At 45.8% G+C, this 24,924-nt stretch overlaps 1 protein-coding gene across 2 annotated transcripts in view; it reads left to right on the top strand.

The window, feature by feature from the left end:
* The window catches only part of LOC114586989 (transmembrane protein 132C), a 262,927-nt gene that overhangs the window by 20,211 nt on the left and 217,792 nt on the right, over positions 1-24,924 (top strand). Inside the window, exon 1 of one of the 2 annotated variants that reach the window (XM_028710870.2) lies at positions 4,730-4,748. The exons of the other annotated variant lie outside the window; for it this stretch is intronic. Within the exon in view, the coding sequence (XP_028566703.2) occupies position 4,748 (1 nt within the window). The 5' untranslated portion in view covers positions 4,730-4,747. Of the gene's footprint in view, positions 1-4,729; positions 4,749-24,924 lie in introns of those variants that run through there. 2 annotated transcript variants of the gene reach the window in all.

Below are 24,924 nucleotides of genomic sequence, written 5' to 3'. Positions count from 1 at the left end.
CAACTGATACATGATTTTGGTCAGGTGGCAGGATTTAAGCTAAATAAACAAAAAACGAAGGTGATAGGGAAAAATATGACAGATACAGAGTCAGAACGGTTTCAGAGAGAAACAGAATTATCATTGGTGAAAAAGGTAAAGTACCTAGGGGTTAATATAACAGCCAAAAATCTGAGTCTATTTAAGGATAATTATGAAAAATGTTGGTCTGAAATTAAGAGAGACTTGGACAGTTGGGCAAAACTGAAGCTTTCTTTGTTAGGACGAATAGCTGCGATTAAGATGAATGTGCTGCCAAAGATGTTGTTTTTGTTTCAAACATTGCAAATTGTGGATAAAACGGAGTGTTTCCGGAGGTGGCAGAGAGATATTTCCAAATTTGTCTGGCAGGGCAAAAAGCCCAGAATCAAGTTTAAGATATTAACAGACGCAAAGGAAAGAGGGGGCTTTGCCCTGCCAGACTTAAGGTTGTACTATGAAGCCGCAGCTTTCTGCTGGCTAAAAGATTGGCTACTTCTCGAAGACACTGATGTGTTAGATTTGGAAGGTTATAACAATGCTTTTGGTTGGCATGCATATTTGTGGTATGACAAAGTTAAGATCAACAAGGCTTTTAAGAACCATATTGTCAGAAAAGCAGTGTTTAATGTCTGGACAAAATACAAAGACTTATTGGAAAACAAAACTCCAAGGTGGCTCTCACCTTTGGAAGCTAAGGCCCGGAAAAGACCCAATATGGAAGCCTACTGGCCAAAATATTGGGAACTGTTAGAAAAAGATGGAGATAATTGGAAACTGCAGAGTATGGAGAAAATGAAAGACAATGTGCGAGACTGGTTACACTACGCTCAGATTAAGGAAATTTTTAAAAGTGATAAAAAGTTAGGATTCCAGGTGGAGAAATCGAAGTTGGAAACAGAACTGTTAGAACCTAAGACTAAGGTACTTTCAAGAATGTATAATTTGCTGTTGAAATGGAACACACAAGACGAAATGGTTAAGTCGGCTATGATAAAATGGGCACAGGATATTGGGCATAACATTATGTTTGAGGACTGGGAAAGGCTGTGGACCACTGGGTTGAACTTTACTGCATGTAACGCTTTGAAAGAAAATGTAATGAAAATGATATACAGATGGTACATGACCCCAGTTAAACTCGCCAAAATATACCATTCGTCTGATAACAAATGTTGGAAATGTAAAGAAAATGAAGGAACATTCTTTCACCTCTGGTGGACTTGCCCTAAAGTGAAGGCCTTCTGGGAAATGATATATAATGAGCTGAAAAAGGTATTTAAGTATACCTTTACCAAGAAACCAGAGGCCTTTCTTTTGGGCATTGTCGACCAGAAGGTGTTAAAGAAAGATAGAACATTTTTCATGTATGCAACAACAGCAGCAAGGATACTACTCGCTAAGAACTGGAAAACTCAAGATCTACCCACACTGGAAGAATGGCAGATGCAACTGATGGACTATATGCAACTGGCGGAGATGACTGGCAGAATCCGAGACCTGGGAGAAGAAAGGATTGAAGAAGATTGGAAGAAATTCAAGACTTACTTACAGAAATATTGTGATTTAGTGGAATGTTAAGAAGGATGCTTGGTTATAAATAATTGGCCATCACTAAAATAGATCAGGAATTGATGATAAGAGAGATTAAGAGAAACAAATTTGCAGGAGAATTATTTTAGTGTATTTAAGTAAGTGGTTACAGATTTGGAAATAAGATTATAATTTGCTTGACAAAAACTTATTAATGATGTAAGTGGGAGCGGGAGACGTGAGGAAGTTTAAGGATATTATGAAATTTTGTTAAAACAAAGTAACAATGTTTATTAATATTGTATTCTTCTTTCTAAAAACCCTAATAAATATTTATAAAAAAAAAAAAAAAGAAAGCATTAAATGATTCTATTTTGAAAAAGAAAAACCAGAGCGTCCATGTGGTGAGAGAGTTCAAGAGACCATATTCTGAAAAGGAAGGGGGAAATGGTGAATAGCTACCCCGTTGATGAGCAGAGTTCAACTTCTATTTTAACTAAACGAAGTAGGAGTCATGGGGAAGAAGGTTAAAGAAGCAGGCCAAGGCATACGTGGACCCTTAACTAAAGGCGAGGTCATAAGACACAGCAGAAAAGTGACAGTCCTCAGATCTGTCATCTCTGACTTTGTCCCTGGTGCTTCTAAGTTCTGGAGTGTGTCAGCTGAGCTCATTGTATGTTTGGCCTTCTAGATGGCCACATCCTTTTGAGGCTGAGTTCACTACACGCTAAGTTTCTAGTCTGTGGCAGTGGAGTGGGGTGGGGGGAAGGGCAGGTGACCCCCCCAGGCAAAGGTTTTCATGCCAGGGGAAAGGTTCTGCTCTCCAACTTTGGAACTTGAGGCCTTCCGCGATGCTCACAGCCGACGGCATTGAGAGATTACAGGTTCAAAGAGCCTTCACTTACCTGATGTGCTCACTGTGGGGAAATTACTTCATTCAGTCAGTTCCATTTAGAACAGAGAAGCCTGAAGAGCATTTCACGGCCAAGGGAAATATGGCGGAGCGGGGGGAAAGGACTTTTGATTAAGGCCAAGGCAAAACTACATGGGGATATTTTTGACTGTGTTAAAAACCCTGGCCTTAAAAAAAAAAAAAAAGGTGTATGTGCTTTTTCAGCACTCCTTGATCAATGCTTTCCTTTCACCTGTTTTACAGGTGGACACTGCAACTTGAATGTTGCACTGTGGAGTGCTTCTGTTTAGCCATCCCCTTGTTCAGCGCACTTCATTACCTCTCCAACCTCCCGTCTATACAGGTTTCTGTCCCCTGTTGGAGCAATACCCCATGAAGAAATGTTGCATTTGGGGCTTTCTGGTTTAGAAAAAAAGGGAGAGTAAGGCTAAAGATGGCATAGATGTATTGGAAAATTCACGGACTGGAGAAAATGGATAAGATGAAAAACTTCTTCTTCTCCACTTTCTCCACTCTGTGCATTTTCTTAGAATGATAGAATTTATAGACAGCTAGTGAAGCTGAACGTTGGGAGATTCAGGACAGGCAAAAGGAAGTTCTTCTTTACACAGTGTACAGCTGGATAATGGATTTTGCCCCCACAATATATAGTGAGGGACACCAACTTGGACAGCATTTAAAGACAGTTGGACAAATGAATGGAGGACTGGGCCAGCAAGGGCTACTAGTCATGAACTACCTTCACTACTGGAAGCAGTGTGCCTCTGAATACTGGGGTTCTCAGATGCAGAAACCACTGATGCACTTAAGTCTTGCTTGTGGGCTTTCATTAGGCATCTGGCTGGCCTCTGTGAAAGCAGGGTGATGGACTAGATGGGCCATTGGCCTGACCCAGCAGGACTCTCCTTATGTTCACCGCATTCCCGTTGGCTATATTTAGCACATTGGGCTGTTTGGGTTTCTTTCCCCTTAGAGTGTTTTTTGTAAATATTATTATTTTTTGTAGTGTTGCACCTTGGTGTTCTCCCCCAAACTCACAAATATCTTCTTCTAGTGAAGAGATGGTCCCGTTTTAGCTTTATAAGAATCGGTACTCAGAGAGTTATTGCTATTTTGCTATATAGAAGTAACCATTATCATGCCCTCCAGATGTTGAGTGATGTTGTAACTCCCATCATTCCTGGCCATGTTGGCCATGCTGGCTGCAACTGATGGGAGCCCTAGCTCAACAATATTTGGTGTACACCATGTTGGATACGACGGGTATATATGATACTACCTCCTGAATGGCTTGCAGTCACCAGTGACTTCATCTCACCTAACTTACAGTCACCATGTATCCATATCTAACAGCAGTGCTTTTTGTCTGGGGTTTACTCAAGGGTGCGCAGTACCAACACCTTCCCGTCATCATCATCATCATCATCATTTTTAATTTGTATACCGTCTTTCTAGCTTACAATACTCAAGGCGGTTTACAAGTTGAAGAAACAAAAAATGTACATCTTATAATAATCTAATGCAATACTAATGCAGCACCTCAGGTTAAGAACTTAATTCATTCTGGAGGTCTGTTCTTAACCTGAAACTGTTCTTAACCTGAGGTACTATTTTTGGGTTAGTGGAGTCTGTAACCTGAAGCATCTGTAACCTGAAGGTAGCACTGTACAAAAATGTGATAATAAAACAAAACTTTAAAATAAGCAACCTACATCAAAAAAGTGACATTCAACAATTATTAGAATAGTATAAAATGATAATATCAGCATATAAAAGTTAAACAGAAATCCACTCAACAGATACAGTAAATAATTTCTAAACTATAATCAATAAAACAATGGCAAGCCACAGTACATAAAATAATACAATACAAATTGAGAAGCCTACCCCAAGTGTTAAAAGTTTGGCACTTAACTTACTGTGACAACTTCATGGTGAGTACCGGAACACTTTTTCTAAAGGAAGGGGGGGCACTGTCTAACAGCATCGTTGGTGCTGAGTGGAAATGCCATAACTAAAATGCCCCAGGACCAGGAACTCCAGCACCAGAAATGCCCACTTGGTACCAAGTTCAGATGCCAGATCTAACATCATGAGGGACAAGCAACTTGAGGCAATGTAAATAAGCCAGGGACATGATAATGGGCTCTCATTATGAGCCCCCCTTGTTGCTCCTTAGGGAATCCGGGATTAATCTATTTTTGTTGTCTTCCCTCCTAGGAGCTCAGGGTGACACATATGGATCTCTGCAACCTCCGGTTTATCATCACAACAGCTCTTTAAAGTAGGTTAGGCTGTGAGGTAGGGAATGGCCTAAATTCACTCAATTAGATTCATGGCAGAGTGGGGGTTTGAACCTTGGTCTCCTGATCCCAGTCAGGGCTGGCCCACCCATTTGGCCAAAGGAGATAACTACCTCAGGTGTCTGAATCTGCCCAGTCCACAGGGGTGGCAGATCCTACCCCCAACACATAGCGGCCATGCTGCTAAAGTTTCTTTCTGCTGCTGCCTGCCCCACTACTTCTCGGTAGAATGAGAAGACGAAGCCAGCACTTTATCAGTGTTGATCTGCCCCCTCCTTCTTCCCTATGTTCATCTCTACTCTCACTCATTTCCCAAATGCTGATTTTTCCCTCCACTCATTGCACCTAACCTTCCCTTTTCAGCACCCGCAAGCAAACTTTTCCTCTCCTCTTTCCAAACTCTCAGCACAAACCTTCCCTCCCTTCTTTTTAAACCAGATGCAAACTTTCCATCTCTTTTCAATCCCCCGTGCAAACTTTCCCTCCCCTCTTTTTTTTCTTTTTAAAAAATCCACATCCACATGTGTGTCTATTACTTTCATTTACTTTAAGGTCCTTTCATTTACTTTAAGGTCCCCAACCCTAATCTGTGGGTTGCCATCTGACTAGATCCTGATCTGATTTCCGGATGTATTTTAATTGATTGCCTGATTTTATGTTAATGTTTTATACATTTGATGTTAGCCACTCTGAGCCTGGTTTTGGCCGGGGAGGGCTGGGTATAAATAAAAAATATTGTTGTTATTATTATTATTAATTATAATAATAATAATAATAAGGAGCTGCAGCAGGTGAGTGACAAATTCGTGTGTGTGTGTGTGTGTGTGTGTGTGTGTGTGTGTTGGGGTGCTTTATTTGGTTGCAAACAGACAGATCTCTGCAGCTTTCTCACAGTGCATGCCTGTGCAGAGGTCTCCTTGGAAATAGAGAAAGCTATGCTAAATCCTTCTTGCCATGCCATTATTCTGTGTCCGGGGCTTGTTTTTGTTTTGTGGCAGGTGTGCGTGTGTGTCTGTGTGTGTGTGTGCGCACACACACACACACACACTCAGACATGCGGTTCCCTTCATACCCTGGCAGCCTGCCATGTTAGAGTGCAGGAAAGTGTTACATTTTGATTCAGCTGCTTGTAAAAGCTCCCCTGACAAATGTGGTTGCTCTCATCATTAGTGTCTATTATAATCATCACTAGGACGCGGGTGGCGCTGTGGTCTAAACCACTGAGCCTCTTGGGCTTGCCGATCAGAAGGTCGGTGGTTCAAATCCCCGCAATGGGGTGAGCTCCTGTTGCTCAGTCCCAGCTCCTGCCAACCTAGCAGTTCGAAAGCACATCAAAGTGCAAGTAGATAAATAGGTACCACTCCAGCAGGAAGGTAAACAGTGTTTCAGTGCGCTGCTCTGGTTTCAGTGTTCCATTGCACCAGAAGTGGCTTAGTCGTGCTGGCCACATGACCGGGAAAAACTGTCTGTAGACAAACGCCGGCTCCCTCGGCCTGTAAAGCGTGATGAGCACCACAACCCCAGATTCATCTGTGACTGGACTTGATTATAATGGTGGTGTGGAAGTATGAGTTGAGCCCCAGTGTCTATGTTTCATACCTCACCTCAGCTACTAACTCATGAAATGGCCCACATTCCTTCTCAGTGCAGCAATCTGTAAGGGAATAACACTGTATTGACCTACACAGGACTGTTGTAAGTATGTCTGAAATAATGTATGTGAAAGCTCTGGGAATGTACAGTACTTCATTTCCCCCCCCCCCCTCATGCCTGATATTGGGGATCTAGGAATGACACAAGTATTTGTCTTTAATCTGAAGAGAATAAATGATGGTGCAGCGACTGTGACACAGGCCGCAGGAATTTTGATTTCATTTGTGAAATTTGTGAAGTTCTGGTTCCTTGGAAATTATTTTTTTTTACATTTTTGCTTTCTGTGGTTGCTCTGCTTAGTTGCTTCATGTCAGTCAGTCAGTCTTTAGGATTCACAGCAGAAACCTAGGCATACTTACTCAGGAGTCAGATCTTGCCCTAAAATTCCTCTCACCCCACTGCTTTCCCCCAGGGAAACTGACCTGTATATTGTTGGCACAGGACAAGCAGAAGTTTAGTCAAGCCCTTAGTCTTGCTAAGTTCAGGTGGACTTATAGTGTGCATGTTGTTGTGTGGTGTAGTGGTTAAGAGCGGTGGGCTTGTAATCTGGTGAACTGGGTTCGATTCCCCACTCCTCCACATGCAGCTGCTGGGTGACCTTGGGCTAGTCACACTTCTCTTAAGTCTCTCAGCCTCACTCACCTCACAGAGTGTTTGTTGGGGGGGAGGAAGGGAAAGGAGATGGTTAGCTGCTTTGAGACTCCTTCAGGTAGTGATAAAGTGGGATATCAAATCCTAACTCCTCCTCCTCCTTTTTCCTCCTCCTCCTTTTCCTCCTCTTCTTCTTCTTCTTCTTGTTACAGGCAACTTCCCATTTATGTGTGACTGCACACACATGCTTAACGCAGAAACAGCCCCATAGTGTCAGTTGTGGGCACATACATGCACACCAGCCAGGGGGGGCACCAGCCTAGCCCTTGCCGCAGGAGCGATCCCACCCCCACCAGAGCAAAGTGGGGCCATCCTGAGCTGCCTGTTCACCCACTGAGCAGAGCCTGACTGGCCAACGCTGCCCTTGGTGGGCAGAGAAGAGTACCTGGCTGTGCCGCACTGGGGCTGCCTGCATGGGAGCACCTGGTTCAGGCCCACTGTCCAGATCCCTTAGAGGAGTTCGTAGTACATATTGCAGACATATTTCTGCAGTAGATAAGGTTTGTCATCCGGCAAATGTTATCTTAACTTTCTCAGTAAGGGGGCTCTGTCTACTTAGCGTACCCTGCTTTATACTAATATGCCCCATCAGGTGCTTTTTTGGCGTGATGACATCAGCAGACCTCCGTGTGTTTAATTACATTCTTAATTACAGCTCTGTATTGAATTAGAGACCTATTATGCATAGGATAATTGAAACCCTGCTGAGACCACCGTCTGCTAACATCTAATCGTATCCCAGAATGTATTTTCTTTCGCTCTCCTTCTCTTTGCTAAACTTTAAATAATGAAGTAAAACACACACATGCACACCCCCTAGTATTTTACTTAGGATGATTTTAATTAATTGACATGAGAAATATAATTAGGGATGAGGCTGCAAGCTGAATATCCCTGAAATAATCACTGGGAAATGAATCTTATTTTGGGGAGTAATTAATGCTTTCCAACATAGCTGTTGCAGTAGCATAGAGATGAGGAACCGGGAGAGATTTGGCTGCTCTGAAAGTTGCAAAGAAATTTGAAAGCTGCAGTGTGTGTGTGTGTGTGTGTGTGTGTGTGTTGTGGCGTGATGTAAACTCTTTCTGGTAGACGGTATTGAGAGCCATAGGGTCACGTTTGAAACATACTCATTTTCATGAGAAGCGTTATCCCACCAGCACCACACACAAAGATGATTAACACGCTGTTGAAGGTTTGAGTTCAGGGAGATCTCAGATCCAATCCACAACACCTCCAGGTTGGTCTGAGAAGTAACCTAAATCACATCCCAGCAACTGCATTCATCAGATGAGGCACTGTCCAGAATAGCACATGGCCCAGAGGTGTTCTTAGTTTGTACTAGGAACTGGGCTTTTAGTGCTGGCCAACAGCCTTCTGGAATGAAGTCCAAGTTGAAGTTAGACAGACACCTAGCATCTTGATGTTTATAGATGCCTGTTGAAGACCACTTTTGTTTAAGAAGGATGGTTCCATGTGACTTGTTTGTTGAACATTCATCCTGATTTATTTGCAGGTAGGTTGCACATTGTTGACTATTTAGTAAACCCTCATTTTGATTTGTTTGTGGGGTGGTTAAGTGCTGTAGCATCAAGCAAGAACTATCCCACACTTCCTAGTTCATTCCCCCCTCACTTTCCTTATTGCAGAAAAAAAGTTTGATCTTTTGATTTGTTGCTGAAGACCTCCCAATCAATTATAATACGCAGCATAAATTTGCTGGTACAAGATTGAATCCCACAGGAAAATAGTTTCCTCAGTTATTTTATGGACGATTATCCGTATGTTTGCAAAAATTGTTTTATTACTTTTAGAGCATGTATCTTTTATATATTTTTATCGCATTGTACACTGCTTCAATCACTTCTGACTGTGAAGCAGTTTATAAATCTATAAAATGAATGAATAAATAAACCCACTGTACATCACCCCAAACTCTTTGGGGAAAGGGTACAATAAAAATGTAAATGAATGAATGAATGAATAAATAAATAAATAAATAAATAAGTGTATGTGAATGGTTGGAGCATATGGGATATATATGACAAGGAAATGCTGGTTTTGAACATTTTAGATCTTGCATAAATTGACATTCCTACTTTTCCCTTTCTAGAGGCAGCATATTGAACCACTGGCGGTAGGATCTAAAGTCTTTCCAATAAAAATAAGAAATGTAAATAGTGGTTCTGAGACTGAACCAACCCCCCTGCCCCACCCCTGAGTCCATGCTAAGCACGTCTTTGCTTTGGATTGAATTGAGGCAGGGAGTGCAGGTGGTAATAAAATCCTTAACGGCTAAGCTTCCAAGTGGACAAAGAACCCAATGGGGAATCCAGCTCCAGGGATGGAGATGAAAGAATTATTCCCCTTCGGTTTTGCTCTTCAATCCCTTCTTGGTCTGACGCTCCACATTCCAGACCTCCTCCCCACCAGTTCTCAATCTGATTTTGGGGAGGAGGTGGGGGCTCTGCCTGGGGAGATATTCAAGAATCAGAGCTTAGCATTTTTTTTCTTCTTTTAATCACTTTTAGCATCAGGATATTTTTTTTCTTGCCTCCTAAGTCTTGGCCTCCTTCCAGAGAAGTTGCTACACAAAGGTCCTGAGAATTGTATGTGCAGGTTTTCTTTTGTTTGAAAAGCATTCTGGGGTTATCTGGACTCTTCTCTCTGTTTTTATTCTGTCTTAAATCCTTTCTGCCCTCCTCCGTCTCTGAGCCTTTGTCGGACATGAGTGAACTTCTCGTTTCAGCCGTCTAGCACTGACATGCGGCTTTCGTTTCAAAGCCAAGCGCCTGATGTTCCTTTGATTGCCGGTTGATTCGGCGTTCGTCATTTTTCGACTTTTGTAGCTGTTGTATCTCACAGCCGATGTCCTAGTTTAAAGCAAAGGCCCCTTTTGGGGTGCCATAATATGCACGGGACAGAATTTCCCCTTTCTGGAACCAGACCCACATAAATTCCAGAACATCACTGGGGGGATATTTAGTTTACTGACAAATAGAAAGAGAGAATAAAATACCCTGAGTGAGATGCATATGTGGGAATAGGGAGAGGTGGTTTTTTGTGGGGTGGGGGGTGGGATTCAGCCAGCTGCTGGATTTTATAAATTTATTGGTGATATCCACTTAAGTCCTACTTAGAGTAGACCTACTGGAATTTAACGAAATTTATATACGACTGGATTGTGATTTTTTTATTAAAAAAAATCTAAGTGATTTACAAAACATTACATTCTGGAAAAAAACATAGGTATTTAAAAACATTCAGAAGATTATTAAAATAGCAGCAACTAAAATGAGTTAAAATACAGGTAACTTCTACATGTCTAAATAGGCTTGTCTAAACAAAAATGTTTGAAGCAGGCAACAAAAAGAGTTCAGTGAAGGCACTTCCATAACATCAATAACTGAAGGACCAGGTGCGCAGTCTGGGAGTCATTCTGGACTCACAGCTGTCCATGGAGGCACAAGTCAAATCTGTGTCCAGGGCAGCTGTTTACCAGCTCCATCTGGTACGTAGGCTGAGACCCTATCTGCCTGCAGACTGTCTCACCAGAGTGGTACATGCTCTGGTTATCTCCCGCTTGGACTACTGCAATGCACTCTACGTGGGGCTACCTTTGAAGGTGACTCGGAAACTACAACTAATCCAGAATGCGGCAGCTAGACTGGTGACTGGGGGCGGCCGCCGAGACCATATAACACCGGTCTTGAAGGACCTACATTGGCTCCCAGTACGTTTCCGAGCACAATTCAAAGTGTTGGTGCTGACCTTTAAAGCCCTAAACGGCCTCGGTCCAGTATACCTGAAGGAGCGTCTCCACCCCCATCATTCTGCCCGGAAGCTGAGGTCCAACGCCGAGGGCCTCCTGGCGGTTCCCTCATTGCGAGAAGCAAAGCTACAGGGAACCAGGCAGAGGGCCTTCTCGGTAGTGGCGCCCGCCCTGTGGAACGCCCTTCCAGCAGATGTCAAAGTGATAAACAACTACCTGACATTCAGAAGACATCTTAAGGCAGCCCTGTTCAGGGAAGTTTTTAACATGTGATATTTTATTGTATTTGTGGTTTTTATGGAAGCCGCCCAGAGTGGCTGGGGAGGCCCAGCCAGATGGGCGGGGTATAAATAATAAATTATTATTATTATTATTATTATTATTATTATTATTATTATTATTATAACTAGGGAGTTCCAAAGTGTTGGTGCTGTCGTACTGAAAGACATGTTGTTGTTGTTGTTGTTGTTGTTGTTGTTGTTGTTTAGTCATGTCTGACTCTTCGTGACCCCATGGACCAGAGCACGCCAGGCACTTCTGTCTTCCACTGCCTCCCGCAGTTTGATCAAACTCATGCTGGTAGCTTCAAGAACAACATCCAACCATCTCATCCTCTGTCGTCCCCTTCTCCTTGTGCCCTCCATCTTTCCCAACATCAGGGTCTTTTCCAGGGAGTCTTCTCTTCTCATGAGGTGGCCAAAGTATCGGAGCCTCAGCTTCAGGATCTGTCCTTCCAGTGAGCACTCAGGGCTGATTCCAGTGAGCACTCAGGGCTGAAAGACACACACACACACACACACACACATATATAACAAATCTCTGCTCTGACCACTACACCATACTGGCTCTGTAAAAGCCAGAATTCAGAGCTGTTTGAAAGGATATTTGGATGAAACTGGGACATTTAACTAGGGCTGCATTCACACAGCAGTTCATTCAATTTCCTCAGGGTTTCCCTATCTGATAATTTCTGCATTATATTGCAGCTTTCACATGATGTAGAAGCCACTTCTAGAAATCTAGCAGAATCTAGCGGAAGTTTGGGGCTCATTTCTTTGTTAATTGCTTCCAGAAATAATCTGCTTGTAACCGCATTAACTCAGAAAATTGCAGGAGTAAAGTGATGAAAACTGGGGCAGTGTACCAGCATACAGCTCTTTCCTGCTGTTTTCATGGGTGAATCATGGGGGGTGGGGGAAACAGAAGCACATATGTGTGGATAAGGTGGGGGTATAGCCATGTTGCTCAATGATATTAGTTGTCATATCACACCATGTCCACTGTTATACCGGCATGCCACATTTAATTTCATTCATATCGGTCCAAAAGCCGCTGTTACATACTGTAGTGTGGGGTGTATAGAGTGTTAGGGGAGGGGTAGTACCTCTGGTGGGGACATGTCGTGCTCCTTCTGGAGGAGTTTGTCCACCTTTGGTCCCCACTCTGCACTCAGCTCTCACCTGTGGCTCCTAGAAGCTGTCAATATGAAACAGCTGCCACAGCGCGGGAGTGGCTTTGACTGGTTGGCTAAACCAGGCAAGGGTAACTGATGGGTTACAAACCCTCGGTGAGTTAGGGACTTCCCTGCATGCAAAGACAGACTCTGGCGGATTGAGTGGACAAGACCAATAGTGGGTCCAACCATGGGCGTAGCAAAAGGGGGGGCAGCTGCCTCCCCCTAAATCAAGTAAAAAATAATAATACTTAACTAACTGACCAATTGTGTCGCAGATGCCGTCTTTCCCCGAAAGTAAGACATCCCCCGAAAATAAGACCTACTTCCAGTTTTGCCTATCACTGTAATATAAGTCATCCCCCGAAAATAAGACCTCCCCGATAATAAGGCCTCCACTGAACATAAGGCCTGCCCGGAATATAAGGCCCCCGAAGCTACCATAAGGCGCCTGACTCCTCTGGACTGTAGCGGCGGGCGCCACCCCACATCTCACTGATTGGCCGCAGTGCAGCTGGAGCTGTTCAGGCAGTGCGAGGTCTCTTTAAATCAGAGAGCCTGCGCTGACACCAGGACAAGCTGCCGCCTGCTGCTCGCTCTGCCCTGGTGGAGTCTGGCTGACTCACAATTAGACAATAAATGTGTACCGTATTCTTCTTCATGGAAAAATAAGACATCCCCTGAAAATAAGACCTAGCAGATCTTTGGGAGCAAAAATTAATATAAGACACTGTCTTATTTTCAGGGAAACAGGGTAGTTTGGTTCTGCCCCCCTAACATTGGTCCTGCCCACCTTAATATTAATCCTGGCTACACCCATGGGTCCAATGGTCAAGAAGGTGGTTTCTGCACATGCTGTTGAGAAAAATGAGGGCTCGTCCACCTGGATGGTGCCCAGTAAGTTTCCGAGCACAATTCAAAGTGTTGGTGCTGACCTTTAAAGCCCTAAACGGCCTCGGCCCAGTATATCTGAAGGAGCGTCTCCACCCTCATTGTTCTGCCCGGACACTGAGGTCCAGCTCCGAGGGCCTTCTGGCGGTTCCCTCACTGCGAGAGGCCAAGTTACAGGGAACCAGGCAGAGGGCCTTCTCGGTAGTGGCGCCCATCCTGTGGAACGCCCTCCCATCAGATGTCAAAGCGATAAACAACTACCTGACATTCAGAAGACATCTGAAGGCAGCCCTGTTCAGGGAAGTTTTTAATATGTGGCATTTTAGTGTATTTTTCATCTTTGTTGGAAGCCGCCCAGAGTGGCTGGGAAAACCCAGCCAGATGGGCGGGGTACAAATAATAAATTATTATTATTATTATTATTATTATTATTATTATTATTATTATTATTATTATTATTTATTATTATTCTACGCCTTCTTCCAGCACCTCCTGCAACCAAGCTGGTGCCAAATGTCTTGCTTTCCTTTCCTTTGGACCACATCAGTGAGACCAAGTGTTTGTGTGTCTTGTTGTCTGGGCAGCCCAGGACATCCACATACTGCCCAGGCTTGTGTCCCAGGGAGGTTGCTTTGGTGCATGAGACAGTTGCCACACTCCAATAATGGCTCTGACTGGTCTGCTAAACCAGGTGAGGGTAGCTGATGGGTCTCAAACCCTCATTGAGTTAGGGGCTCCCCCTGCATGTGAAGGCAGGCTCCTGCAGATGGGGTGGATGAGATCAAAAGTGGGTCGAATGGTCAAGAAGGTGGTTTCTGCATGTGCTGCAGCAAGAAGTGAGTGGCAGATGGGACTCATCAGCCTGGGAAAGTGGCCCACCTAGGAGAAGGAAAACACTGATTCTAAACGGCCTTGGGGGATATCTTTGGGAGAAGAAAAGGCTAAGGAGTAAACCATACACAAATCTGGAGTGGAGTCCCTAAGATGGTTGGATGGTACCTTGTACATCTCCTTCTGACAACTGGTGCAGCCAAGTTGGTGCCAAACATATTGCTCTCCTTTCCTTTGGAACACATCAGCAAGGGCAAGAGGGGGCCTTGTCATCTGGAGAACTCAGTACCTCCATACACACTGCCCAGGCTTGCACCCTGGGGAGGTCACTTCAGGTCTGCTAACACAGTGGTTTGACTTCACCCCTGGTGGCGCACTCCATTGTCTCTCGAAACAGATGGATGCAAAGGACTGCAATGTGAAAGCAACGTTAGAAAAAAGGATGGAAGCGCTAGCTTTATAATCAGGAAAACTAACACAATATTCCCTGTGCCTGAATGAACCATGAATCAGTGGTTTCGGCATCACTTTGTCCATGCTTGAAGCACAAATCCCACCGTGCATGAGAACAAAGGCCTGATGCCACTGAATTTAGTCGTAGGAAGTGCCTGATAGAGCTGGGCTTTCAGCAAAGCTGAGGGAATGAGCCCTACTTCCTATTTCTCCTCCTGAGGTAGTCTGATGGCTACTCACAGGTGACAGTTGAGGGGAGAGGAGGCCTGATGGAACCAGGGTCATCCCGCACAACAATAGAGAGTATGTAGGTCTTTATTAGATGGTATAATCCGATAGGCTTCTTAATAAGCTGAGGTTTCAGAGCTTTTAAAATAAACAAACAAACCCTACCTTATTCCAGGTCTTCTAATTATTTTGAAAATTCCCCTAATCCTAGTAATAAATAAAAGTGGGGTAGAGGGCCTGAGGGAAGGAGGCATCTGAAAGATTAGACCACGAAAGCGGTTTAAGAGGGCAAAGCCATCGGTGTTATTGTTGCTGGGGAATAAGGAAGAAAGCATCTGTTGCAAAGGTAGCAAATCAAAAGCTTACGCTTTATTGGGGCATGGAAATGTCAGATTCTAATACCTTTTAAAAAAAGAAAAAAGAAAACTCACGCTAGTTAATGATGTTAATACCAGAGGGAGAGCTTTGTTTATAACAAAGATGAAAACGACTTCTGCTTCCATTTTAAAACAACAAAAGCCACAAACCTCCCCATTTGAGGGTCATATCCGAGGCTAAAGTATATAAAACACACACAACTACCCATTTGTGCGTGTTTAGCATGTGCATGACTGCTGACCCATGTGTCGTTTTGGGCACCGGGAGGGGGCAGGGTGGGCTTATGCGTGCCCTGCTGATAATGCACGAGGCCTCAGCATGCAACCCCCGTGCAAATGGAGAGCTACCTCTATGTAGTTTCTTCTGGTTCCATTCATATCCCATTGTATCCCATTGTACATGATCCATAACCATTGGGGTTGAACCAAACCTTTCAGGCCAGAGGAAGAGGAAAGATGAAATTGAGGTGGTGGGATTTGTGAGCAGGGACACAGTCTAAAGTGTAGGTCTTCAACTAATGGTGGGTTGCGAGGATACACCAGTTGGGTCTCGGCAAAGCTGATGCTGCCATATTGGATTCCATCTTAAGCTGAGCAGCCGAAAGGAGCTCCACATGTGTGTCTGGACTAGGCTGCGTTCTTCTGATGATATACTCTTGTAATCAATTTCCACAAGTGCTACAATGTGGCAGGAGAAAGGCACAAGCCTTTCTTTTTAAAAGAAAAAAAAAAGATACCGTATTTTTGTGTGTATAAGATGCCCCCATGTCTAAGACGCCCCTATTTTGGGGGACTCCAAATTGAGAAAATGGGGGGGGGGGGGTTTGTATCAGTGTATAAGACGACACACAATTTTGAACATAATTTTTAAATAAAAAAACCCTAGTCTTATACACAGAAAAGTACAGTATTTCTGACCAACCACAAGCCTTTCTCCTGCCACAGTGCAAGACTAGTTTTCATTTGGTATCAAAACAGATGCAACACTGTATAACACTGTGAATTTCAATTTTAAGGATGAATAAGACACATTGTTAGCACTGTTAAGGAGAAATCAAAAGAGAAGATATGAAAATGGGTCCCATGTGGCAGCTTGGGAGGCAGAGGTGGGTCTCAGGTCTGGACCAGCTGAAGACCACAGGTCTACAATATAGAATCATAGAGTCATAGAATGGTGCAATGGCAGAATTGCAAGGGACCCAAGGGTCATCTAGTCCAACCCCCTGCAATGTAGGAATCTCAACTAAAGACAGATGGCCAACCAAACTCTGCTTATAAACCTCCAAGGAAGGAGAGTCCACAACCTCCCAAGGGAGTCTGTTCCACTGTCAAACAGCTTTTACTGTAAGATTTTCTGTATGTTTAATTGAAATCGCCTTACTTACAACTTGAAGCCATTGGTTTGAGTCCTACCCTCCAGAGCAGGAGAAAACAAGCTTGTTCCCTCTTCCATGTGACAGTCCTTGAGACATCTGAAGATAGCTATCATATCTCATCTCAATCACCTCTTTTCCAGGCTAAACATACCCAGCTTCCTCAACTGTTCCTCCTATGGCTTGGTTTTCAGACCCTTCATCATCTTGGTCACCCTCCTCTGCTCATGTTCCAGTTTCTCAGCATTCTTCTAAAATTGTGGTGCCCAAAATCAGACACAGTATTCCAGGTGTAGTTGAACCAAGACAGAATACACTGTCCTTAACAAACCACAACCCAAAATTCTTTGGGAAAAGCATAGGACAAGTAGAAGAAGAAGAAGAGGAGGAGTTGGATTTGATATCCTGCTTTATCACTACCCGAAGGAGTCTCAAAGTGGCTAACAATCTCTTTTCCCTTCCTCCCCCACAACAAACACTCTGTGAGTTGAGTGGGGCTGAGAGACTTCAAAGAAGTGTGACTAGCCCAAGGTCACCCAGCAGCTGCATGTGGAGGAGCGTAGACGTGAACCCGGCTGACCAGATTATGAATCTACTGCTCTTAATCACTACACCACACTGGCTCTAGAAATCTATTCAGACCCATGCTTTCTATTTAAGGCTTTCAGTGGTATAGGTCAGGCTATAGATGCAGATTGCCAAAGGCATAGCTTTGAACTGGCTTCCTCAACCTTGACCCTCCAGATGTTTTGAGACTACAATTTCCATCATCCCTGACCACTGGTCTTGCTAGCTAGGGATTGTGGGAGTTGTAGGCCAAAAACATCTGGAGGGCTGAGGCTGAGGAAGCCTGGCTTAGAAACTTAAAAGAGCAGGGTCCGAGACAGGATGGAAGCTTTTAGGTGCTTAGAATTCATCCAGCAAAAATGCAAGTGAATCATGCTTCTGATATAACATGCAAAAATGGCAACTTGCCTGTCTGGCGACAGTGGGAGCTGTGAATTCCAGGTGAGCAGGCAGAGTGTGCTGCAGTACTCTAGCGTTCTGGCAGTGGATATTGCACGTGGACAATTTGTTCAAGAGGATGAACTAGTGGGCTGCTGCCGTTTCTCAACACTAGGAAAATAATAGAAGTGCAGCCTGGGCTTAGACGCTCAGAAAGCAAAGAGGCTCTTGAAATCACCACATTACATCCTGCACAGCTCATTCCTGTATTTTGTTGAGCACACTCTTTAATTATAAGAGCTGCCTCTGTAACATCACGCTTGACTATTATCATGTCTGTTTCATTATATTTTGTGGTGCACTGACTAGATGGTGGTAATTGTCTCTGTGCGAGACTTCCTTGATTCTATCATTTTCTTCTGTTATGACTGCAGTCATAAAACCAGTTTCAGAAAGAGGTTCATGGGTCCCCTCCTCCCCCCTTCACAGCATCTGCAGAAGCCATCAAGCTATAGGGTTTCAAGAAATTGGAAGGAGGTCATGAATAGATACATTTCTGAGATACCCATTGCCAGCTGAAGAACGTGCATGAAGAATTATGGGCGGACACATCCATTTGGGGGAGCTGTTCTGTATTCCTTGTGAGCAAGTGCAACAGAACAATTTCTGAATTACCTTAGCTCAGTGTCATGGATCAGCCTGTGCCCCATCACTGGACATACTCAAGATGGCACAGAAGAGGGTGCCAGCGAATACAGGGGATGAGGGATGCCTCAGAGGATGAGGAGGAGGAGGCTGGCACTGAGGGAGAAGATCACCTGGAAGAGACTGGCTTGGGGAAAAGTGACACCAAGGGCGAAGAGTGCCCTATGCAGAGTTTCCAGAATGAGGCAGACATGGGGGACCTGGAAGAGGGTGGCAGCAGGGACTGGGAGGGAGCACAGGACCAGTGGAAGAGTTACCAGAGGGGCTGATCAAAGCAAACTCCACTCCCCTGCCGCTGTCAGCTCAAGAAGAAGAAGAGTTTGGATTTGATATCCCGCTTTATCACTACCCGAAGGAGTCTCGAAGCGGCTAACATTCTCCTTTCCCTTCCTCCCCCACAACAAACACTCTGTGAGGTGAGTGAGGCTGAGAGACTTCAGAGAAGTGTGACTAGCCCAAGGTCACCCAGCAGCTGCATGTGGAGGAGCGGAGACGCGAACCTGGTTCACCAGATTACGAGTCCACCGTTCTTAACCACTACACCACAATGGCTCTCCAAGAAGGGAGCAACAATGTTATTTGGCCCTCCAGCTGTTTTGGGACTACAACTCCCATCATCCCTAGCTAACAGGACCAGTGATCAGGGATGATGGGAATTGTAATCCCAAAACAGCTGGAGGGCCAAGTTTGGCCACCACTGGCTTAGGAGGAGGAGTGAGTGGCTCTGTGCCTAGGTCAGTTGCCTAGAAAGAATGACAGCCAAACATAAGTGGGAAATGCCTGAGGATACACTCACAGCTGTGCCTGGTCAGGCTAAGATAGGGTTGGAAGCACAGAGCATGCGATCCCTGCACCTGCGGCTGGATCCTGCCCTAATAGTAATGTCCTGTTTAAGGAGAGGAGAGGCAAGCCCCAAGGGTCAACACAACTCTCCAGGGTAGGGATGAGGAGGAGCAGGAGGAATAACATGAAGACCAAGCAGGTGGCGTAAGATTTTGGAGTGCAGCGGAGGATGGAGCAGCTTGTGCTGGGTGGAGGTGCAACAGAGATGGCAGGAGCAAGGTGCACTGAGGGACTGTCACCTGCTGAGAGGAAGCAAGGACAAAGAGGAACTGCGAAGAGCAGCCAGATCCAGGACAGGGGAAGATGGAACTTTCTGGGACTTGGCACTGGACCACCCCTACCTGAGCTGTGTACCCAACACCGACCACAACACTCAGTTGCAGAGCAGCTGCTTTGCAGGTAGAAGGTCCAGTTTCAATCCCTAGCATCTCCAGGACGTAGCTGACATGGCGCCCTCCCAACATTACCGGACACTGGCTATGCTTGTTGATGAGAGTTATAGAGCAGCAGTTCTCAACCTGTGGGTCCCCAGATGTTATTGGACTACAACTCCCATCAACCCTGAGCACTGGTCATGCTGCCTAGGCATGATGGGAGTTGTAGCCCAACAACATCTGGAGGCCCAAGGTTGGGAAACACTGGTCTAGAGGGTACCATTTTGTTTACCCTGATACATGGAGCCTCGGAGTTTTGGAGGGTATACCCATCTCAGCAACACCAGTGAGTTAACCCCATGTTAAAACCAGGAAGGCTCTGTGAACATGAAGTTAATGACCAGGAGTAGGTCGGCAAAGAAAAGGCAGGCGGAAGCTCACATCGAAACGACTCTCCCCTCTCAAGCCTGTGCCTGCAAAGAAGGAAATACGTGACAGGACCCAGTTACTGTCCCTCTCAGCAGCTGTCCGCTCTTAGCCAGGGTTTTCTGAGCCTCTGTTCTTTCACATCTCTGTACAGGCAGAATGAATGTCAAACATAGCATACCGTCCAACATTTTGCCGATGAAAATAAGGATGCTCTTGTCTGCTCATAACAAGCCCTATTGTTTCCACACCAAGGACCTCTGCCTGGGAACACACTTCCCGTTAGACGTTGGTTGGGGGTTCTTCCCAGCCTGCTTTATGCTGCATTTATTTCCTGCTGCGCTGCAGTCTAACCTATACTGGTTTCTGAATTAGGGTGTACAGTCGTACCTCGGGTTACATACGCTGCAGGTTACAGACTCCTCTAACCCAGAAATAGTACCTCAAGTTAAGAACTTTGCTTCAGGATGAGAACAGAAATTGTGCTCTGTTGGCGCAGCGGCAGCAGGAGGCCCCATTAGCTGAAATGGTGCTTCAGGTTAAGAACAATTTCAGGTTAAGAACGGACCTCTGGAACGAATTAAGTACCTAACCCGAGGTACCACTGTATAAGACTCAAACTTTACCCAATGACCATGTTGTGGTTTTTCCCCAGTCTTGCTGCTAACATTGGAGTGTTTCCATCTAAATCAAGAATAGGGAACTTTGGGCCTGGGTGACAAATTTCAACCCCCCAGGCCCCTCTCTGTCTGGCCCTCAGGACCCTCCACAGGACAGGCCCACCCACCCTTACCAGGCTGCACTCCCTACCAGCCCCACTTCCTGGAGTGTTTTTGCCTGGCTTGAACATGCCCTTGAACTCTGATAATGCCTTTGGGTTGCCTGAGTAGAGGGTGTGTGAGAAACCAACCCACAGTATAAACACTGTTGTGCCGTCTTTTGCCTCTTTTCCCCCACCATAGGCCTGTGTCCCCCTCAACAATATTGCTCAGAAGAAAACACTTCCCTTGATTTTGGGGGGATGTGACTAGTACTTGGGAAAAAGGGCTGTCTCCAATAACCTGGAATCATTAGAGCATGTGCCATGAGCTTTTGGTTTTGTGCTGTTTTTCCCATGTGAGTGTTGAGCCCCTAGATAATATTTTCTGAGTCCTGCTTCTTCGGATGTCCCCATATTAGTGGTACTTTTTAGTCATTTTTCCTTCGGGTGACCTGTTCTAATGCCTTGGCATCTACCCATCAAACGACTTAATCGTAAGCATATGAGATTCCCCCCTTGTGGAAGTCCCCGCCACCACCCACGGTTTGCATGGTTTATGAGCCTTCCCCAGCTGTAAATGCCGGCGGATTTGTCTCCTCAGTTTTCCTAAACCGCTTCATGTGAGTGTTCTTAAGGGTTGAGCCTAAATTTATTATGAGTGGGTGGGGGGGGGAGAGAGAGGATGGAGTCTTTTTAATAATGTGATTGCTTCATCTGTATTCAGTGCCAAGCGCATGGCCCCACCATGAACTCCTTAGTGCTTAACCCCCTCCTGACAAGTGTCTTGTGAAAACTGTGTGGTTAAAAAAAAATCCAGCCCATGATTCAAGTGCCTCTACCTTTCCCCCATACTGTTTCGTGCCGCTTAATATATAGCGCGTTTTGAGTTGTTTTGGCACTTATTGTGCTCTACTTGTGGGCTTCCCAGAAACCTCTGTTGTCCATGGCTGGTCTTCTTCAGCAGGAGACAGCACAGACTTGCAGATTTGGAAGGGATCACAACCAGCCAAGCAATGGTCTAATGACATAATAGTGAAATATTAGCATTTCCAATACATTTTTTTTGGGGGGGGGGGTGTTTGTGTTTTGTTTGTTTGTTCTTGATTTTATTATGTGTTTTGTGTGTTTATGTTGTATTTTTAAGTTGTGAGGTGCCCTGAGATCTATGGATGAAGGGCAGGGTATACAAATTTAATAAATAATAAAATAATAATACACAAGAGCCATCTAGTCCAGGGGTCGGCAAGGTTTACCTCGCCTGGGCGGGTTCACACCAACAGAGATCACTCCGTGGGCTGGATCGTGTGTGCGCCCATGATTTCTGGTGTCTGCGTCTGTGCAGATGTGATTTCCGGTGCCACAGAAGCGAGTCCCTGTGTTGCGCTGTGCCGGTTTAGTGCAGTGCGTGGGGACTCGCCAAGTGGGCGGCTTGGTTCGGGAGTGGCTCGTGGGCCGCTTGTGGCCCATGGACCTTAGGTTGCCGACCCCTGATCTAGTCCAATCCCCTACAATGCAGTGACCTTTCTCCCAACATGGGACTCAAACCCACCACTCTGAGATTAAGAGTCTCATGCTCTGCTGACTGAGCTACCCCATTGCAGGCATGGGGCTGGTGGTGGCCAACACCAGGTCTACCAGCCCCAGTCACCAGGGCCTGGAGGCATGGTACTTGGAGAGCACTATGGTGCCTACAGAGGGCCTAGATTAGGGCTGGGGGTCTGTTCAGGCCTAGAAGCCAAATTCAGTTCTCCAGGCTTCGCTTTCCAGCCCTTCGGCTACCCCCTCCAAGGTCACACAGCCTCCTGAATCCCTCTCCTCCATGCTTTGCACTCTCAAGTGTTTTTGAAAGACAAAAATGTGTTCTTGAACTCCTGGAATGCGGTGCCCCCCTTGATATTGGGGGGCATGCAGCCCCCTGCCCCACAATATGAGGGGGCTGGAGCCCCTTGCACACCATATATCCAGTGCCCCAGTATGTAAGTCTCATCTCAGCTTCATAGCATATTCATCCCTCTTTGAGTAAGCATTTGACCCAGAAACATCTGAAGATGCTGGAACAAAATGTAGAGGGGCTACATGAAGTCCAACATAGGCTAGGAGCATCCTAGAACAAGCATGTTGGGTTCTAAACAGGGGTTCACAGGTCCAAATATGCCCCTCTCCCCCCTCCAGCCTCTGTAACTGATCTGCAGGACTCTTCTGAGGCCATAACTGCTCTGTAGCCACACTACTTGTTGGGACAGCTTGAGTGCTTTCACTTGGCTGGAATGTGACTATGAACTCAGAGTTCTTGGTTGCCAGGATGGAGAGGGTGTGGGAGTGTGCTGAAACCAGTCTAGTGTTCAAAGGTAAAAGTGACATTTATTGCTCCACTCACTTGTCTCTAACCCTGGCACTGCTGGCCTGTGACCCCTCAAAGGTTGCCCAGAAACAGGGGCAGCCCAGGATGTCCTGCTGCTGGAGGCAAAACGCCTACCACTGATGCCCCCACAGATCCGGGCGCCCTCCTTCCCCCACCATTGTGCCTGTGCTGCCACCATAGCTGCAGCCTCTCCTGTGACTGCACCAGCGCTACTACCACGATGCAGCAGCAGTGGCGCAGTTTCGGTGGCAAGGGTGCTGTGGTGGCAGTGGTGAAGCCATGGCAGGTAGCGGCACAAAGGCAGGACTGGAGGTCAGATCTGCAAGTTGCTTCATGGTAGCACTGGACAGCTTGGGTGGGAAAAAAAGCTTCCAAACCCTTGGTGAGAAAGGACAGAGCAAAGGCAGTGTTGACAACAACAACAACAATGAAGCCCCCTCTCCCCTGAGGTCCAGCTGCTTATTAGAGGCAAACTGAAACTTATGACATACAGGAAGCGGCTTTGTGTCTGTGTGGTGATAAGTTCAACAGCGGTCGGGAGGAATTGGCCCAGAATCCTTTGCCCTGCTGCTGTTTGGCAGCCAAATTCAGTTCTCTAATCAGTGAATAGATTCCACTCAGATCCCCCTCCCTCTCTCGCTGTCTTTTCTTTTTCCCTTTCCGAGCTCTCTTCTCCCCCCACCCCCGTCTCTTTGTGGAAGATGAGAACCATCACAGGGAGTCAGATTTATTAAGTGTTGCCTGAATCACTTTCTGCGATGTTGGGGGAAAGAGAGCATGCAAAGAGGATTGCCAGCCTTAGAGGTTAGGGTAACAAAAAAGGACTCTCTGGATTAATTCCTATCAATATCTATCTATATCTATCTATCCATCTATCCATCCATCTACTTCCTTCCAAAGGCTGAAATGATTAGCATGAGAGTGTTAGAGGACTTTGATATTTATGGGGAGAAGACCTCTGCCCTTTCCCGAGCTTCTTACATTTATTCCTGGATTTTTGCAAGAAGCGATTCTGTCTTTAGCCGGTCCTCTCTCGCTTCCCCTCCACGCCTCCACGGTCCCTTTCAGTTCACACAAAGTTGGCATTCTCCGTCCTTGCCATTGGAAAGGATTAATCAGGGGAATCTTGCCAGGTATGTGGAAAAGGAGGGAATGATTTATATCAAATGGGTGGGAACGGACCCAAATTGGACGTGGCTTTTCTATGCAGTATCAACTGCCTGGATTGTTCAGTAGAGGGGTGTTCCCATGAAGGCAACTTTAAATGTTACATACACACTGCTAGCTCATCTAAAATACCAAAGTGGGGCGCAGCAACTTATACGAATAAAATGTAAACCGGTACAAATTCATTGAAAAGCCCCGGTACAATCATTGAAATGATGGGCTGACACAGAGAAAAAGTAAACTATTGAATAGGACTGCCAGCAGGGAAAAGAGATGTCTGAAAGTTAACAGTGAGGATGTCTGTTGCATCTTTACTGGAAGCATGTTCCACAGCACAGGGGCGGAAGAAGGGGGGTGCAGTGGGGGTGGTTCACCCTGGGTGTCACCACTGAGGGGGTGACAAAATGCCGGGCAGCACTCACCACAGGGCCTGCAGCACGCCCGAGCCACGCATCTCTCCTGGGAGAGACATGGTGGCTTGGGCGCCCACAGGCTCTGTGCTGCCCAAACAGTCCACCCACTGCCTCCCCCCCCCCAGCTGTAGGGCGGCTGAGTGGGAGGAGGCAGGTAGACTCCTCAGAGGCCCCACGGAATGTCCTGCCCCAGCTTGCCCCACACTGCGGGTAGCTGGCCCTGCCCCTGGGCACAGGGCACACGTGCTGCCCCAGGAGCCTGATCTGCTTGCTCTGCTGCCGCCACAGCATGAGCTCAGTGATAGGGCTGGGATGTGAGGGCTCAAGTAGTGTTTAAGGTTTCCTGGAGCCAAATTGTTCAGGGTTTTGTTTATCAACACAAGAACCTCAAACCCGACCCTATAGCAAAAAATGGAAAGTGTAATGCTGGTGGTCAACAAAAGTGGTTTAAAGACTGTCTCAAGGCAAATCTAAAAAAAT

Source organism: Podarcis muralis, chromosome 16 (genome assembly GCF_964188315.1).
Source record: "Podarcis muralis chromosome 16, rPodMur119.hap1.1, whole genome shotgun sequence".
Classification (NCBI taxonomy): domain Eukaryota; kingdom Metazoa; phylum Chordata; class Lepidosauria; order Squamata; family Lacertidae; genus Podarcis; species Podarcis muralis.
Note: the sequence above shows the minus strand (reverse complement) of the source record. Positions and strands in the feature narration are given on the sequence as shown.